The 17781-nt window shown below is 48.3% G+C and overlaps 1 protein-coding gene across 1 annotated transcript in view; it reads left to right on the plus strand.

The window, feature by feature from the left end:
* The window catches only part of ABCB7 (ATP binding cassette subfamily B member 7), a 105042-nt gene that overhangs the window by 19046 nt on the left and 68215 nt on the right, over nt 1-17781 (plus strand). Inside the window, exon 5 of the mRNA XM_056859732.1 lies at nt 13312-13431. Within this exon, the coding sequence (XP_056715710.1) occupies nt 13312-13431 (120 nt within the window). The remainder of the gene's footprint in view (nt 1-13311; nt 13432-17781) is intronic.

Here is a 17781-nt window from a genome sequence, read left to right on the forward strand (position 1 = left end):
GTACTTGTAATGGTACTGCTCTCAAATGCTTTGGATTGTCAACAATAACACTTCTGTTGCCTCGAGAACAGAAGGAAGAGAATAGTACCAGAAAAGGAATCTATTTTTCTGCTTCCTTCTACCTGTCGATACATCTATGACTTTTTCCTCTACTTCTTTCTTGAAATCAAACAAGTATCTCCTCATGTTTTTAGATGGTGGTGGTATATCACATTTTTTTTAAATTGAGAAAAGAAGTGTATTTCTCAGACAAAAGCATATTATGTGCTTTTGGGACTGTGTAAGAGTGCAAGTGTTGGACTAAGATCTGGGCGACCTGGGTTCAAATCCCACCTCTGTTTCAGAGGTTTGCTGAGTGACCTTGGGCCAACTGCATAAACTCGGCCTAACCTACCACACAAAATTGCTGTGAGGATCAAATTGACCATAGAATGTTATAAGCTACTTTGTGTCTGCATTGTGAAGAAAGTTGAGGTGACATTAGGCAAGTCATATTCTCTCAAGTCCTTGCAGGTTCCGCATTGTGCAACTGGTCCCAGGTCAGCCAGCATCAAAAATTTGGCCAGAGTTTTCCCAGGGAGACGCTACTGGGGAGGACAAGCTCAACAGAGACTTGCTCACTTGCCTGGGCACCCGCTTCATCTCCTCAATCGCAGCAGCAGATCCCCACTTACCCAGTGTAGTGGAGCTTTGTCTGTACTTGCACAGACAACATTCTTGTTTTTGGTTAAACCCCCTAGTCAATTTTTTGAAGATTTTTCTACAATCCTGGGGGGGTCCCCCAAGTTCGTTGAAAAACTTCTGTGTAAATGGCCCCAATCCATGGATTTAAGTATCTGTACACTTGACTGTTAGTATATAAGATATGCACTCTACTTTAAAACCATGTGTTTCTTTCAAGTGTGCCCTGTTTTATGGATCAGATGCTAAAAAGCAAGTGCAGTAATCCACATTGTCCTAAAATTTTACTGCAGGTGGGGCATGGCTGATTATATTTGCTAACAGCAAGTATCCTATCACAGACTTGGTGCAGAGGTAATTCTGCCTGATTGGGAGTACCTCAAAGGATTGTTTGCCTCACATAAGGTATTCTCCCCTGAGGCAAGGGCATCCTGAGAGTTGAGTTGTTTTCCTCTACATCCGGGTAGGCAGGACCTAAACTAAAAACTTCTTGTCTCTCCCGGCGGGAAAACAGCCCACCGGAAGGAAGCCAGTTTACGTCCTGCCTATTCGGGTAGAGCAGGCTCCGTCGTGTAGCTCCGTGCCTTTATTAGATAAGGAGGATTTAGGAGAGCCCTTGCTAAGCGTTTTGTCGTCTTTGCATGTAAGTGTGTCTGCCCTTTTTCCCTCACGTTTCTTTCTAAGTAGTTCCCTGCCCTCCCCTCCCTGGTGTGTTTTTACCCCCCCTCCCCTCGTGAATCAAGGCACCGGGGGATCCAAAATGGCCGACGCCATTTTACCCAGAGAGGACTACCTCCTCTATGAGAAAGATTACGAAAGGGGGCTAGTCCAGAATATGCCCAGACTCCCCCCTTCTCCCAACGGCCGCGATTGCGGACCATTAGGGAATTTGCCGTGGCCAAACGAGGCCCTGCTAAACGAGCCCGCTCCGCCCCAGCCAAAGACAAAAAAGGTGCGGAAAGCCGCGCCGCTGCAGCCCAGCAGCAGAAAAAAGAAACGGGGCACCAAAACGGGAGCCAGCCGGAAAGCTAAGTGGAGCACGCCTGACTCGTCTCCAAAACAGCATAGGGCGATGCCCGGAGCCCAGGCGGCGGCGGCAGCGACGACCTCCTTCCCGATGGGAACGGGTAACTCGGCGGCAACTGTCTTTCCCCAGGCGGGAGTTGGCAAAAAAAAAAACCCTTACACCCAAGCGGCGGCGGGAGGCCAGTTTCTTTCATGGGAGAACGTGGATGAGCTAATTAACTGTGCTGTCCAGCGGCAATGGCAAGCTTTTCAAGCATTCCAGGCACGGTTACCCCCACCTATTTGGGCGGTCCCGGAAGGTCCTCTGCCTAACCCCCCTACCCACCCTCATAACCCCTCAGGACTTCAGGACCCCAGCACTTCAGGGGTTACCAAAAGCGGACCCAGTATTTCAGGGGTCACCAAAAGCGCTGCCTGGCCCACAAAGGCGGTCACGAAAGCTACTTTAGTAGATCAGGGGGAACCACTGGCAGAACTTTCCCGATCCACAAATTCCTCCGGTGAGGATGATGGAGAGGAAAGAGAGGAAGGAGAGTTTGATACACACGAGGAGGAGGTTCCTCAGCCTGTGGAGCAGCACTCTAGGCTATTCATAGGGAAAGATTATCAAGGACCTTTGTCCAAGGCCATTCTAGCCCTAGATTTAAATGAGGAAGTCACTCCTTCAGAGGAGCCTAAATCAAAGCTAAAGCAGGGAATCAAGGAGTGCTTCCCCATGCCACGTCCCCACTCTAACCTAGTGCCATTTCCCAAGTTCTTCATAAGAGCTGTAAGAGAGGAATGGGACAATCCTTCGTCCAACAGACAGGTTCCACCCAGTATAAAAAAATTGTATACCCTCGCTCCACATGCTATGACCATGTTAAAGGTTCCCCTGGTGGATGCCCCAGTGCTGGACCTACAGTCACCAGGACTAGTTCCAGAGGATGGGGTCAGATCCTTAAGAGATCAGCTAGACAGAAAGTCCGATTTCCTGACAAGAAAATCACACGAGGCCTCAGCAATGGCCGCCAGCGCCACGATGTCCATATTTGCCAGGGCGTCATACTTGTGGATAAAGAAAATCCTACAGCTAGTTCCAGAGGATAACCTGAGGGTTATAGGCGGCCTGGAAAGGGTACTAAGTGCGGTCTCCCTGATGCAGACTCTTCCCTCGACACCATGTCCTTCGTGGCTAGATCCATGTCATCAGTCACATCCATTAGGAGGGCACTGTGGCTTAGAGCCTGGCACGCAGACTTCAAGGCAAAAACCAACCTCATGGCCTACCCCATTAAGGAAGGCAGGCTGTTTGGAGAAAAGTTGGACAGCATACTAGTCGAGACTAAGGATAAAAAGCAAGCGCTGCTGATGCAGATCAGGAAGGACCATAGGCCCACCTCATACCCATCCTTTTGTTCATCCAAGGTGTCACCTAGATTCAGAGCTGACAACCGTAAGGGATCATGGGGGCCTCCCAGGGGAGCCTGGGGCAACTCGCGCTCCTTTCGTAGAGGAGGAAGATCCCACAGGTTCCAAGGTCCGCAATCTAGACCCGATAAAGGGGACAGATTTGCCAAGACCAACCCACAGTGACGCCAACCCCCTGCAGGTAGGCAGGAGACTACAGCAATTCACTCCACAGTGGATGCTATCCAGATCAGACAAATGGGTGACAAAAATCTTACAACAGGGATACCTGTTAGAATTTACTGCCCTTCCTTCCGACCGCTTCATGCGGTCTCCGACCTCGTTAAAACAGGGGAAACACCTCAGAACTATCACGGCTATCCAGCACTTATTGCACATCAGGGCAATAGAACCGGTTCCTGCCCAACAAAGGTGCCAGGGAGTATACTCCATTTTCTTTACAGTCCCCAAAAAGAACGGGGACTGGAGAGCCATCCTCAACCTAAAATACATCAACAGAAGGATGGCACACAGGCATTTCCGAATGGAAACCGTGAAGTCTATAGTGGAGTCTCTTCTTCCTGGCACCTTTATGACGGCGGTGGACCTTACAGAGGCATACCTACATATCCCTATACACCCCGACCACAGGAGATACCTCAGATTTTCATACGGGGACAATCATTACCAATTCAGAGCGCTCCCATTCGGACTGTCGTCCGCACCACGGGTCTTTACGAAAACCATGATCACAGTCATTACAGTCCTCAGACAGCAGGGGGTCCAGGTACACCCATACCTGGACGACATTCTAATCTGTGCCCCAAGTTTAAACCTATCCAGGCTGCACACGAAACTAGTGTTGCAGGTACTACAAGACCACGGGTACCTCATAAATTTCCAGAAAAGCTCCTTAGTTCCGTCACAACTTATGACTCATTTAGGAGTACAAATCAATTCCAAACAGGACACTATTTCACTACCGAAAGACAGGTTGGACAAAAAAATATCCTCGGCCACTACAGTTGCCAGGCTACAGAGAACCTCAATCATGTCCCTAGCGAGACTTATGGGATTGATGGTGTCCTGCATCGGGGTGGTGCCATGGGCGCGCTTCCACTCTCGCCCATTGCAGACATTTCTTCTGCCACACCAATCAGCCATAGCCAGAAAAAAGATAAAAATGGTTTCGATCCCCACACAGGTCAGACACAGTCTACTCTGGTGATCCAAACCATCGAATTTACGCAAGGCAACTCAGTACATTCACGCCGAGCCTTGGCAAATATTTACGGACGCCAGCTTGTCAGGCTGGGGAGCCACCCTGGACGGACTGATGGCCCAAGGGCGCTGGTCACATCAGGAGACCACACTGCACATAAATCTCCTGGAGCTGAGGGCAGTGAAGTTAGCTCTACTGAGCTTCACCACCAAGCTCAGGGGTCACGTCCTCATAAGGACGGACAATACATCAACAAAGGCATATATAAACAAACAGGGCGGCTCCAGGTCATCAGCTCTACACAGAGAAGCATCAGCAATATTTGCCTGGGCCCAGACAAACATACCTTCAATACGTGCAAAACATATCAAGGGCAGCCTCAATGTGCAGGCGGACTGACTGAGCCGCCAGTACATAGACGAGGGAGAATGGGAGCTGGATCAGGAAACTTTTCATCTCATTACCGCCAAATTTGGCATCCCCTCAGTAGATTTGTTCGCCTCAGATTCAAACCACAAGGTACCAAGATTTTACTCAAGGTACTCCCATCCAAGGGCAGAAAGAACAGACGCCCTACTGAGCCCCTGGCCAAAGGGACTGCTATATGCATTCCCTCCAATTCCCATCCTACCCAAAGTGCTGCGAAAAATTTCTCAACAGAGGGCCAATGTAATTCTGTTAGCACCGTATTGGCCACGCAGACCATGGTTCGTAAACCTAAAACGACTAGCGTGTCAGGAACCATGGCAAATTCCAATATCACGGAACATGCTAACCCTGGGACCTCTAGTGCACCCGGACCCTCAATGGTTCTGTTTGACCGCGTGGCACTTGAGAGGATAGCCCTTCTAGGTCAGAGATACACCAGCGTTGTAGTGAATACAATAATAGAGGCCAGACGTCCGTCCACAAGACGTATGTATAACGTTTCATGGAAGGCCTTCATCAGATGGGCCAAAAAAAAAAAGGTGGACCCTCTCCAGCCAGGTATACCAAAGGTTCTAGAGTTTTTACAGGAAGGACTCCGCCTAGGCCTCTCAGCCTCTACCTTGCGGCGCCAGGCAGCAGCCTTATCCACTGTACTACCTTGTTATAACGGAAGTACAATAGCCCAGCACAAGCATGTTTCGGCCTTTATAAAGGGGGTAACCCAAACTCAGCCACCCGTGGAGCACAGGTTCCCCTCGTGGAACCTTAACCTGGTCCTCAAAGCCTTAACTCTACCTCCCTTCGAACCCCTTCGGTCGGTATCCTTGAGATTCCTCCGCATGAAGGTTCTTTTCCTAACAGCAATCACCTCTGCCAGGAGAGTTTCGGAGCTCAGAGCCCTTTCAATTAGGAAGGGATTATGCGTATTCCATAAAGATAAAGTCGTGTTAACTCCCGACCCAACTTTCGTTTCAAAAGTCAATTCCCGGTTTCATAGAACGCAGGAAATCAATCTCCCGTCCTTTTGCCAAAGGGACCCAGAGAAAAGCGCTGGCACTCTCTGGATCTAAGGAGAGCTATACGTATCTTCATAGATAGGACTGCTGAAATTAGGCAGTCAGATTTCATGTTTATAGGGATTTCCAACCCTAACAAAGGGAAAAGAATGTCAGCGGCAGCTATAGGATACACATTACGACAGTGCATCAAAGAGGCTTATCAGAGCAGTGGGTCGCCGGTTCCGGGGGGGATTACGGCCCATTCTCTGCGTAGCGCAGCCACCACAGCAGCATTCGATAAACAAGCCCCAGTCGATGAGATCTGTAGGGCAGCCACCTGGTCCTCCGTATCAACCTTCGTGAAGCACTATAAGATTAACACCTGGTCTTCAGCGCAAGCGGCTTTCGGCCGCAGGGTGCTGCAAAGCGTAGTAGATTAGAGGATACCCACCCAATGGGGAGCTCTATAAAGTCCCAACTCTCAGGATGCCCTTGCCTCAGGGGAGAATGAAGCCTTGGATACTCACCGTAAGGGCTCATTCTCTTCTGAGGCGAAGGGCATCCTGCCCACCCAGGATATCTCAAATCAGTAAAGCCAATGCACTCTGTGGTTATCACTAGTGCTACAGGTTGTCTGTTATTCGTTCAATGTTATTGGTTATCTGTCCAGTGTGTACGGTAGTCCTTTCAGAAGTTACCACAGTTCGTTCAGTTAAGCGTTACTGTTCCTGTCAATATAGCTAGGCTAGCCGGTAACTGGCTTCCTTCCGGTGGGCTGTTTTCCCTCCGGGAGAGACAGGAAGTTTTTAGTTTAGGTCCTGCCTACCCGGATGTAGAGGAAAACAACCCAACTCTCAGGATGCCCTTCGCCTCAGAAGAGAATGAGCCCTTACGGTGAGTATCCAAGACTTCATTCTGTCCACTCCCTTTGCAGTTTAGGAGATAACTGTGTTTAGCATTACATTGGCATCAATGTTTTTGCTATCCAGAATTAGTCCAAATCACAATCAGCAGTCCTGCTTCATCTTCAGTCTTCGGTGCAGCCCCACATGTGGGACTGCGCCTGCGTGCAGGCCTTCCGCCGGAAACTTTTACTAGCCTCAGACCTCTATCTGGGGTTGCCCCTCCCCTCAGCAGCGGCCGGCTTCCCGCAGAACCCACCGCGTGCTCCTGGGCGGGGCATCCCCTCCCTCCTCAGTTCCTTCTTTGCCGCCGCAGAGTACGGAGCTTCTCTAGACCTCAGCGTTAAATTCTTCTTCAGAGTTACTTTCAATTTCGTGAGTTTTTCTGTAAAGCCTACCGCTTGGGTTCCTATCAAACCCTTCAACATCTCGTGAACTGAGCGCAAGGTTCTGTCCATTGCCTCGATCCCCCCAGCCGCGTGCCGAGGGCTGGCATGGCCCCCAAGATGCCGTTCAAGCTGTGTCCTAGGTGCGCAATAAAAATCCCGCACACGGACCAGCACGATCTATGCCTACTCTGCCTGGGTGAGGGACATAATGTCTCCATGTGCAAGATCTGCCAGAAATTCTCCACCCGTGCTCGCAACGCCCAGGCTAATCGCCTCAACACGGAGCTAGGGAAAAAAGCCCTGATGGCGCCTTCCCCCTCCGCTGATCCCGGAACCCCACGAGACACACGTTCCGTCCACTCAGCCCCGACCTCCCGGAGCCCCAGATCTGGCTCGGATCCAGAACGCTCAGATCCGACGCATACCTCAAGAAAGCACAAGCATAAGTCTAAACATAGAGAGAAGACGGGCAGTACTAGCCGCTCATCCTCCCGACCGGCTATGCTCACACCGTCGACTTCGGATCTGACGATCCTGTTGCCGGATCTGACCCCGGTCCCGAAGACCCCGTCCTTCCACTCGGGATCTCTGCTCCAGTGCTTCTTGGACGTGGAGCTGGATCCGTTGGATGAACCCCTCCTGCCCCCAGATCCGAACCCCTCAACCCTATCTGACTCTTGCTACTCAACCATCCATCTCCCCAGCGCTGCTGCAAGAGTGGATTGAATTCTGCAGGTTCAAGCAGGTTAACCTCCAGGGCAAACCCTTGCCCTCCGGCACTTCACAACTGCCTTCACCTTTTTATCCTCTCACGCAGAGGAGTCCCAGAACTGAATCTGAACCTGAGGACCCACAGACCAGAGCCTCAGTTGACAGCTCAGAAGGCATCTCAGAACCATCTCCTGACGAGCTGGTCGGTGACACAGAAGCAGTCTCTCCATCTGAGGATCTGAAATTGAGAACTGGACAAATGATCCGCATGGTGGAAGCCTTGGACATTAACATTACTACCTTTGATAACAAGCCTAAAGATAAAATTCTGAGCCGTCTATACCCCGACACTCCAGGCATTGCGGCATTCCCCATCCTTGAGGGTCTCTCAGAGGTCACTAAGTCGGTGTGGAAGAAACCAGCTTCTGTCACCCCTTCAACTTAGAAGATTGATAACCTCTATAGGGTCAAACAAGACTCTGCAGAGTTTCTAATGGTCCACCCCCCCCTCCTCTATAGTCACGGGGGAAATGCAAACCGGACAAAGACGGCCAGCACTCCACTCCCTCAGATAAAGAGAGCAGGAGGATGGACCACCTTGGCCGGAAGGCATATACCTTGGGTTCTTCGAGTTGTGTTAGAGGGCTACCACCTGGAGTTGAAGGTTTAGCCCACTTGTTTTTCAGCTAGTTTGGCCCGGGACAACCCCTTCCCAGATTTTGCCCCCCAGTTAGAAGAGCTCTTACTGAAAGGTGCCGTTCAGAAAATTTCATTACCTTGTTCTGGTTTTTTCTCCCGCATTTTCATGGTGGATAAGGAGGATGGGGGCTCCAGACCTATTATTGATCAGAGACTCATTAATAAATGCTTACGTATTTCAAAGTTCCACATGGTCTCTCTGCCCTCTGTAATGGAGCTAATTACCCCAGATACGTGGTTTGCAGTTTTGGACCTTAAAGACGCGTATTTTCACGTGTCCATACATCCCGATCACAGGAAATTCCTTATGTTTCACTATGGAAGGAGATTTTTCAGTACACTGTTCTCCCATTTGGGCTCACTACGGCCCCGCAAGTCTTTACTAAGTGCATGTTCGTAGTGATGTCGTTCCTTAGGAGTCGGGACTGTTGTATCTACCCCTACCTAGACGACTGGCTGGTTACAGCCAGCAGTCCTACTAGACTTTCTTCCCACCTAAACTTGGTTCTAACCACGTGTGGCAAGCTGGGCCTCATGGTGAACCTCAAGAAGTCCAAACTCGTGCCTTCCCTTCAAGCTCAATTCATAGGGGCAGTTCTGAATTCTGATAGAGGAAAAGCCTTCCTCCCCAAGGAGCGAATACTAGCGATCAAACAATTAGTACAACACTTTACGAGTAGACATCAACCAGTTCTCTCCACTCAGAGACTGCTAGGCCTTATGGCCTCCACCACGGCTGTCACCCCATTTGCTAGGTTACAGATGAGGGAACTCCAGAACTGGTTCCTCAGATCATTTGATCAATCCCATCACTCTCAACTACATAGACTATCCATCCCTAGGAGAATAGTGAGATCTTTACGTTGGTGGCTCCTAGAGTCCAATCTCCTCAAGGGGATGCCTTTTGGTTACTGGAACCCTGAGTTCACCCTTAACACAGACGCGTCCTTGGAGGGCTGGGGTGGCCATTGTGAGGGCATGTCTATACAGGGTCAATGGGCGGACGGAGAAGTCCCTTTACATATCAATATGCTAGAATTGAGGGCTGTGTGTTATACACTTACCTCATTCTCAGATATACTGCAAGGCTCCCGAACACTCCTTCAGTCAGACAGCACCATGACAGTGTACTATATAAACAAACAGGGAGGCACGGGCTCCCTCCCTTTGTGCCGGGAAGCACATCGGGTTTGGCAAGTGACCTTGGCAGGCAACATCCATCTGAAAGCCATACACATAGTGGGCGCCACAATACCTGGGCTGACTCCCTCAGCAGAACGTTCACTACGAACCACAAATGGGAGCTCCAGGAAGTCTTCCTGTGACCGATTTTCCAGGAGTAGGGGGTCCCACAGGTCGACCTATTTGCCACCAAGGAGAACAAAAAGGCAAAGCGATTCTGCTCCTTGGCGGGGAGCGAACGGGAATCACTAGGGGACGCATTTCAGCTGACCTGATCAGGCACCCTGTTTTGTGCGTTCCCCCCTTCCCCCTACCACCGAGGGTCTTGGGAAAGATCAGAGCAGACAACACTGCGTCCATCCTGATAGCTCCACAATGGCCTCGCCAGATATGGTTCACGAAGCTCACAATACTAGCAGGAGGGGCCTGCAGGCCATTTCCGAGGGACCCGGGGCTGCTCAGGTGGGGCCACCTGTATCACCACAATGTGGACAGGTTGCATCAGGCAGCGTGGAAGATAGATCCCTGTCGGGGGAAGGACTCTCATCCCCAGTGAAGGAGGTTATTCTCCAAGCATGGAAACCCTCCACACGTTACTCGTACAATAGAAAATGGGAGAGGTTTGATAGGTGGTCCAGTTCTAAAGGGATTTCACCCTTTCTATGCCCCCTTCCCCGCATTCTAGATTACTTACTGGAATTGACCAAAACAGGTCTCTCTGTGGCCTCAGTGCAGGTCCACCTGGCTGCAATTTCGGCCTTTCATGATAAATTAGAAGGGTACACAGCCTTCTTTCATCCCCTTTCCAAACGTTTTTTAAAGGGGCCCACTAACCTATTTCCCCCGGCTCCAAGATTGGTTTCCCAGTGGTCTCTCTCCCTGGTGCTAGCTAAGCTTATGTTACCCCCATTTAAACCACTAGCCAGCTCTCATTTATCTTTACTGTCAGCCAAGGTGGCGTTCCTGGTGGCGATCACCTCCACCAGAAGGGTTGGGGAACTGGCAGCACTTAGTCGATAGCCCTTTCCTCAGGATATTTAATGAAAGGGTGGTCCTACACCCCAGTCTCCAGTTTAGACCCAAGGTGATTTCTAGCTTTCATATGACCCAGGACCTGGTCCTCCCGATCTTTTTCCCTAATCCGACTTCGCAGGCTGAGAAGACCCTTCGCACTCTAGACGTTAAAAGTGCGCTCTTGTACTATATTGATAGAACCAAACATTTTAGGAGATCAAAAACACTCTTTATTTGTTTTCAAGGTCACAAAGGGCAGTCCGCTTCCCCCCAGTCCATAGCTAGATGGGTAGTCTCCGCAGTGAGGTTGTCCTACAAGGAGGCAAATAAGACATGCCCCCTGGAGGCTCGTGCCCACTCCACCAGGGCCCAGGGCTCTTCCGCTGCTCTTCACAGACAGGTTCTCATCCAGAAGATCTGCAAAGCGGCGACATGGGCCAGTGAGGACACCTTCGTGAGACACTACGCCCTGGACCTGCAGGCACGACGGAATGCTGCAGTGGGGAAGGCAGTCCTCCAGACGTTGTTCTCCTAGATCAACACCCACCTCTGTTCACGGTAAGCTTGCTAAAATCCCACATGTGGGGCTGCACCGAAGACTGAAGATGAAAACAGAGTTGCACTTACCTGTAACTGCTGTTCATTGAAGTCTTCGGTGCAGACACACATCCCTCCCTCCAACGCTGCTGACGACCTAAAAAAAAGGGGGGGAGAAAAGGAAAGAAAGAGAGATTAAATACTGTCTTGAAATATACGAGTCTTAGCGACTACGGTCATGGCAAGATATAGTAGGGCCATGACATTAGGAGGGCTAAGGCCCCGGTGTACAGGTCGGCGGCGGGCGAGGACCTGAGGAGGGAGGGGATGCCTCGCCCAGGAGCACGCGGTGGGTTCGGTGGGAAGCCGACCGCTGCTGAGGGGAGGGGCATCCCCAGATAGAGGTCTGAGGCTAGTAAAAGTTTCCAGCGGCAGGCCTGCGCGCAGGCGCAGTCCCACATGTGTGTCTGCACCAAAGACTTCAATGAACAGCAGTTACAGGTAAGTGCAACTCTGTTTTCTGACTCTTACTTTATCTTGTAGTTTGACATTAACTATAGTTTGAGCAGTATTACATCTTCATCAAGTTACAAACAAGTCTCATTGGTTTGATCCCTCTGGGCAAGTACTGACACATTGCTAGCCAATGTGTAGTGGTTAAAGTGTCAGACTAGGATCTGGAAGACCCAGGGTCAAATCACCACTCTGCCATGGAAGCTCACTGGGTGACCTTGGGCCAGTCACACACTATCAGCCTAACCTACCTCTCAGGGTGGTTGTTGTAAGGCTAAAATGGAGGAGAGGAGTATGTTAAGCCGCTTTGGGTCCCCATTGGGGGAGAAAGGCAGGATATAAATAAATTACTAGCTAGCCAGTAATATTCCTTAAGGAATAACAGTTGGGCCACAATCCCGCCCCTCTCCCTTGCTTCCAATTTCCCTTTGCCGCCACTTACCCAGTTTGGTACCACCACCGGTCCATTTATAATATCCTATCTTAACTGTAGTTTTAACACAAACCAGAAGCATTTCATAACTAAAACCCAGAATTCTTAATTTGTTTTGAATGCAACTTTTGTTTTGTTTGCTTTAATGCAACCAAGGTCTTCCAGGGTCACTTAGTAAGTTGCACTGCAGAGTGGGCATTGGGTGTCCCTGGTCGCTGTCCAGCACTCTTAACTCTACACTGCGCTGGTTCCTGGAAATGATACACTTCTGTTATACATAGCATTTTGTCAGGCTCTGACTAAAGTCACCTGAAGATGGGCTCTTGGCAGGACCAGGCCAGGCTCTGGCTTCAGGTCAAGTTCTTGGTTCACAAACTCTGTGTATAGTTTCTTATCCTGTTATCCTGTTATTCACTCAGCCTGTAATCCACAGCTGTTGTATTGTCTACCTTGCCCTGAAAACTGTTATCTCGGACCTGTTTCACTTTGTTTTGCTTTCTCTGGCTGGAGTGCTTTTAACCATGTTTTCTACCCATGTCATGTCATTAGCGGCCTTCTTCGTTCTGTAGACAGTCAGTTCTTTTAATTTACCTTTTTGCTCCTAATAAAGTATTATTGCTTCAGGACCACCTGCCTGGATGAATTTACTTTTAAGGGATGCTAGGGGTAAACGCCTGAGCCTGACACATTTGCTTTGTAAGATGAGGGTAAAAGTTTATCTTTGTTTTTGTGCTAATATGTGATTACCTTTTACCTTTGCCTGGATATATATAAAAACTCATAAAATGAGAAAGCTTGCTGCTTTGTTTGATTGGTTTGAGTTTTAGAAGAAGAAGAAAACAACAGGATGGTCGTTCTGTTTATGAGAGAAACTAGAGTGATGTGTTTGGCCACTAAACAGCCTTATTGTGCATGGTTACCCTACTTGAGCTGTTTTGCTGAAATGAAGCAGTGAGATTTTACACAGAGTTAAACAACTATGAACAGTTCTCTTGCTCTTAAGGTTGACATTTCTCTTTGCCCATTGAAAGCACCCTAGTCTTTCCTGAACATTGCTCTAAAGAAAGAAGTGGTTTTCTTACACTGGTGGCCAGGTGTAACTGTTGCCTTTGGATTTAAGTTTGTCCGTCAGTGGTGAGCTGTTTCTTTGAAATGTGCATGGTGAGAGTGTTTTTCTTCCCAACAGTTGAAAGAAGTAGATGGCAAGAAAATCCTCAAAGCTATGCTGTCCTATGTGTGGCCCAAAGACAGGCCTGACCTACGTGCCAGAGTTGCCATATCATTGGGATTCTTAGCCGGAGCCAAGGTAAGAGCTCTTTCACTGAGTTGAAACAAGGGGCAAAGCTTTTACTGTAAGTGCCAAGAATACAGAAATAGGGAGGCTATCTTGAAATATTTGCATTTTTTAAAAAACTTTCAAAAATCCATTAAGTGTCTTTTTCTCTGTATACCTAGCAAAGAAGGCATTTTCTATTTGTGGTGTCATGATTCCTAGAATTGAGGGCCTACCTGACCTTTCTATCTGTGAGCTGAGTGCACCTGTAATACTTGCAGGGGTACATGTTCCCTTACAAACACCCCTCCCCACATCCTTTCTCTTAGGGAGTACAAATTCCATTCCTCCTATGTCTCTGCCCAACATCAGAAACTATGTTAATTCATTTAGGTTAGGCAGAAGATGGTTCAAACCCTGTTTAAGTCTAAATCTCCTTGGGAGAGAACCTGGTTAGTCTTGAACACACAGTTAATATTGGTTTTGATATAATGCCTGCCACAGTAAAGGCTGAGAATGTGGAAGTTCATGCTGGAGGGTGCATGTGATCCTTTGCCCAGTCACTTAACCATGGTGGCTTCTGTTGAATGACAAGTTGTGCTCCTGGAGCCACCTGCCATGTGCAGAGGGCTGTTTTCCCTGAAAACTCCATTTAGGTGAGCTTTCATTGGCATAGTTAACGTGTGGCTTCTTTGCATGGTGCGTCACTCTGAACCGCATCTCCCACTATGTGCCTGTGTGCCAGTTACATTCCTCAGACAGCCTTCTCTTAGTGGTGCCCTCATGATGGCCCATTTAGCAGCTGTTAGGTTGCAGATCCTATGGAACAGGTTACTGAAGTGGGTGCAGCAGATGCCATCACTTTCCCTGTTCAGGAAAGCATGTAAGAGAGTCCTTTTCCAGAGGGCTTTTAGTGCAGGGTAAATTGTTTTTAGGCTGCATTTTTAACTGTGTATGTTGGCTTTTTGCTGCATTTATTCCTTGTTTACCTTTGTGTATTGGTTGTAACTTGCTGGATGCTTATGATGTTTTGTCCTTACAGCTTTTGCTGGTTTGTAGGTTGCCTGGAGTTTGCAAAGATGTGGTGGGGTATAAATATTTCAGATAAACAGCTTGCTTCATATTGGCAACCTCCCTGCATTCTAATTTAAAGCAGCTGTTTGTAGTAGCCTGCAGAGGGTAGGGAGAGAATGCTAGAGACTACCTTAAAATTGGGAGATTCTCTTTCCCCAAAATCAGTCTGAGTATTTTCTTTTATTTCACTAAGTGAGATCAATCTAGGTTTTGTGAGAGGGAGCTAACTGAGATTTTAGGCATTGTAATACTGGAGAAATTCTTACTTTGATGTGTTATAAGAAACGTCAGTGTTAAAATGGACTCCATAATAAACCTGTGAGATTTAATAATATGAAACCTAATGAAGTGAAATGGTGCATTTACGCAAGAGGAGGATACTCCTCCAACGTTATGCACAACATTTTTTTATCACCATGTGTAACTAACTTGTATGCAAATTTAAGATGATCCCGTTTTTCTTGATGGCACTCTTAGGAAAAAAAACCAAGTTGTCCTTTCAGGTAAATAAGGTATACTACAACTGCCAAGATGCATGTTCTACTGTTGGGGGGAATGGACTATAATGCATGTTTGTGATCTAAGAGACATAAGCAAGAATCAAGAGGTATACACAAAATGACTTCCTTTTCTCCCTCTAGTTAGTTTGCCTATAGGATACCTATGTAAATATTGGTGATAGATTTTAATCAGTTTCTAATGTCCCTAACTAGCTACCCATTCTTTCTGGCAATAACAATCCACTGCCCAGAAGTAAATCTGCAGCTAAGCTAGCCAGACCTCTCACCAAGGGAGAACATTTTATTGGGAAATAAGCTTTGGTGCTAAACCAGGCTGAACCAAGCATGCTCTTATCTTCATTCAGCAGGTTTGCCTTTTTACAAAAGAAGGGAGGTGGCTCCATGATGGGAGGCATAGAAATGATAAAAAATGAAGTTATCTGTAAAAAGCCCCCCATCCCCCAGCTGAACAGGAATGGGCCAGCCACCATTCCGGGTCTTGGTGTTAGTTGCTGGCCTTAGAGAGCTATTTGTAGCCCCTGCTGGAATGATACAGCCTGACTCTCAAGAGCTGTTTAAGGCTTGTGCAAAGAAGTGGGACTAGACCAGTGAAGTTCCCACTTCCCTTCCTTGAGGAGTGGATCCTCTCTCCCTTCCTCACCCTTTGTATCACAAGCTACTTTTAAAACTTCAAAAGCAAATTGCAGGATGGGGCTCAAAGTTGCCTAGTTTTGGGGGGATGGGGGGTCTCTATGTTCTTCCTTGTTACATGCTCTGTGCACATCGCCTTCCAAGTCTCAGTCTGCCCATGTCTCTCATCTGCTTTGTGTGAAAGCTGGCCAGGTAACTTCCCCTGCTTTGGCACCATTAATAATTTGTTGCTTCAGTTCCTAACCCTTTCTCATTACCTTGCTGTTCTTAGTGTAGGTTGCAAGCATTGTGTGCTGTTTCTGATGCTTGTTGGCTTCTCTCACTAAGGGAGAAGCTGAGGGAGCTGGGCTGAGAGTCTGCAGGACCCAGAGTTTCTAATGAGTTGCTGTTTCCTGAGTGAGGAGGGCTGGTGTGACTGGAGTTAATTGCTGGCCCTGCCCTCTGCTGTTGGCTGTTGAGGGGTGGGACTGAGAGCCATTCATTAAGAAGGCTCCTCTCGCCAGAGGCAGAAGCTGAGGCAGTTGGGGGGTCTGCAGGACCCAGGGTTTCTAAAGAAGGGAGCCTTGAGAGGCAGTTTTTCAGGGGAACTATCAGAGAAGTGCGGGAAAGAAACTGAACAACTTCAGCAATGGATCACAGTAGTGCAGCTAGTGAGGAAGCTGAGGCAGTAACATGCAAGGTATGTGGCATGTTTGTGTTCTTTCCTGAGAGTAACAATAATTACACTTGCAGCAAGTGTAAGTTAGTAGCCCTGCTGGAGGAGAAGATACAGGGACTTGAGGCACGCTTGTCCACACTCCATTTTATAAAGGAAGGTGAAGAGTTCATGGACAGAATACATGAAGCACTCTTTAGGGGGCAACAGGAAGAGGAGAGTAAGGAATCACAACAAATGGAGGCGCAACCAACACAGGAAGAGTCAGGCATCGGCCTGGTATCTGGCCGTGCCAGGTGGTGCCTCAAGGTCGGACTGTGGTTCAGTTCTGAGTTATTTTGTCTTGCTATTCCATGGGAACAAGGGCTATCTGTGAGTTGCCGTAGCAACCAGTAGTCCTCCAGAAAGTTTGTTTTTATATCTCCTGTGCCCTTAATCTTTCCCCCATTAGTATCCTTGCTGTTTCCAAGTTGGTTTCTGTAACTTGCTATATATTTTCCAATAAATCAACTTTCTATGGAGAACCTGCCTAGAGGTCGGTTTGTGGGATTTGTCTGGCGAGCCCAGAGCTGACAGGTACATGGAAGAATGTGACCCACAGGAGCAGGAAAATCAGGAGCCATTCTGATCCTCTATTGCTCAGCAATCAGTTCCAGGATCTCCCCACAGATACTGATTCTGGACCACTGGAACAAGGGCTACCCCCTAAAGCGTGAAAGAAATTTCTCAGGCTCCTGCGAATGAGAGAACTCGAGCTTCCGCTCCCCAAATTAGGAAGAGGCGTGTTCTGGTAATTATTCCCTACTGAGAGGGGTAGAGTCTAAAGTGTGCCGACTGGACTTCTTGTTTCAAGAGGTCTGCTGTCTACCAGGTGCACGCATCCAGGATGTGACAGAAAGGCTAGGAAAACTTATCAAGCCCACAGATTATTGCCTTTTCTTGCTCGTTCACGTGTGGACAAATGATATTGCCTGACACAGCCCAGAACGTATTAAAAGAGACTATGCAGCTCTGGGTAAGAAGGTGAAGGACCTGGGAATGCAGGTTTTGTTTTCAGCACTTCTGCCTGTTGAAGGTCTTGGCTTAGGAAGGGAAAGAGGAATACTACAAATTCATGACTGGGTGCATAGATGGTGTCGTCAGGAAACGTTTGGATTTCTGGACCATGGCTTATGCTTTTGAAAAGAAGCTCTTCTATCGGGAGATCGTTTGCACCTCACAAGGGTAGGAAAAATGTTTTTGGTGAGAGCCTAATTTTTAAAAATGAAACAACGTCCTCAGGGCCAGATAAATTTCATCCAAGGATACTTAAAGAACTTGCAGATGTAATTTCTGAGCCTCTTTTTTTTTAGAATTCTTGGGAGAACAGGTGAGTTGCTAGAAGACTGAGGTGCTAGAAGACTGGAGGCGGGCTAATGTTGTCCCCATCTTCAAAAAGGGGAAAAAGGAGGATCTAGGTAACTACCGACCCATCAGCTTGATGTCTATACCAGGAAAAGTTTT

Source organism: Euleptes europaea, chromosome 13 (genome assembly GCF_029931775.1).
Source record: "Euleptes europaea isolate rEulEur1 chromosome 13, rEulEur1.hap1, whole genome shotgun sequence".
In the NCBI taxonomy this organism is placed as follows: Eukaryota; Metazoa; Chordata; class Lepidosauria; order Squamata; family Sphaerodactylidae; genus Euleptes; species Euleptes europaea.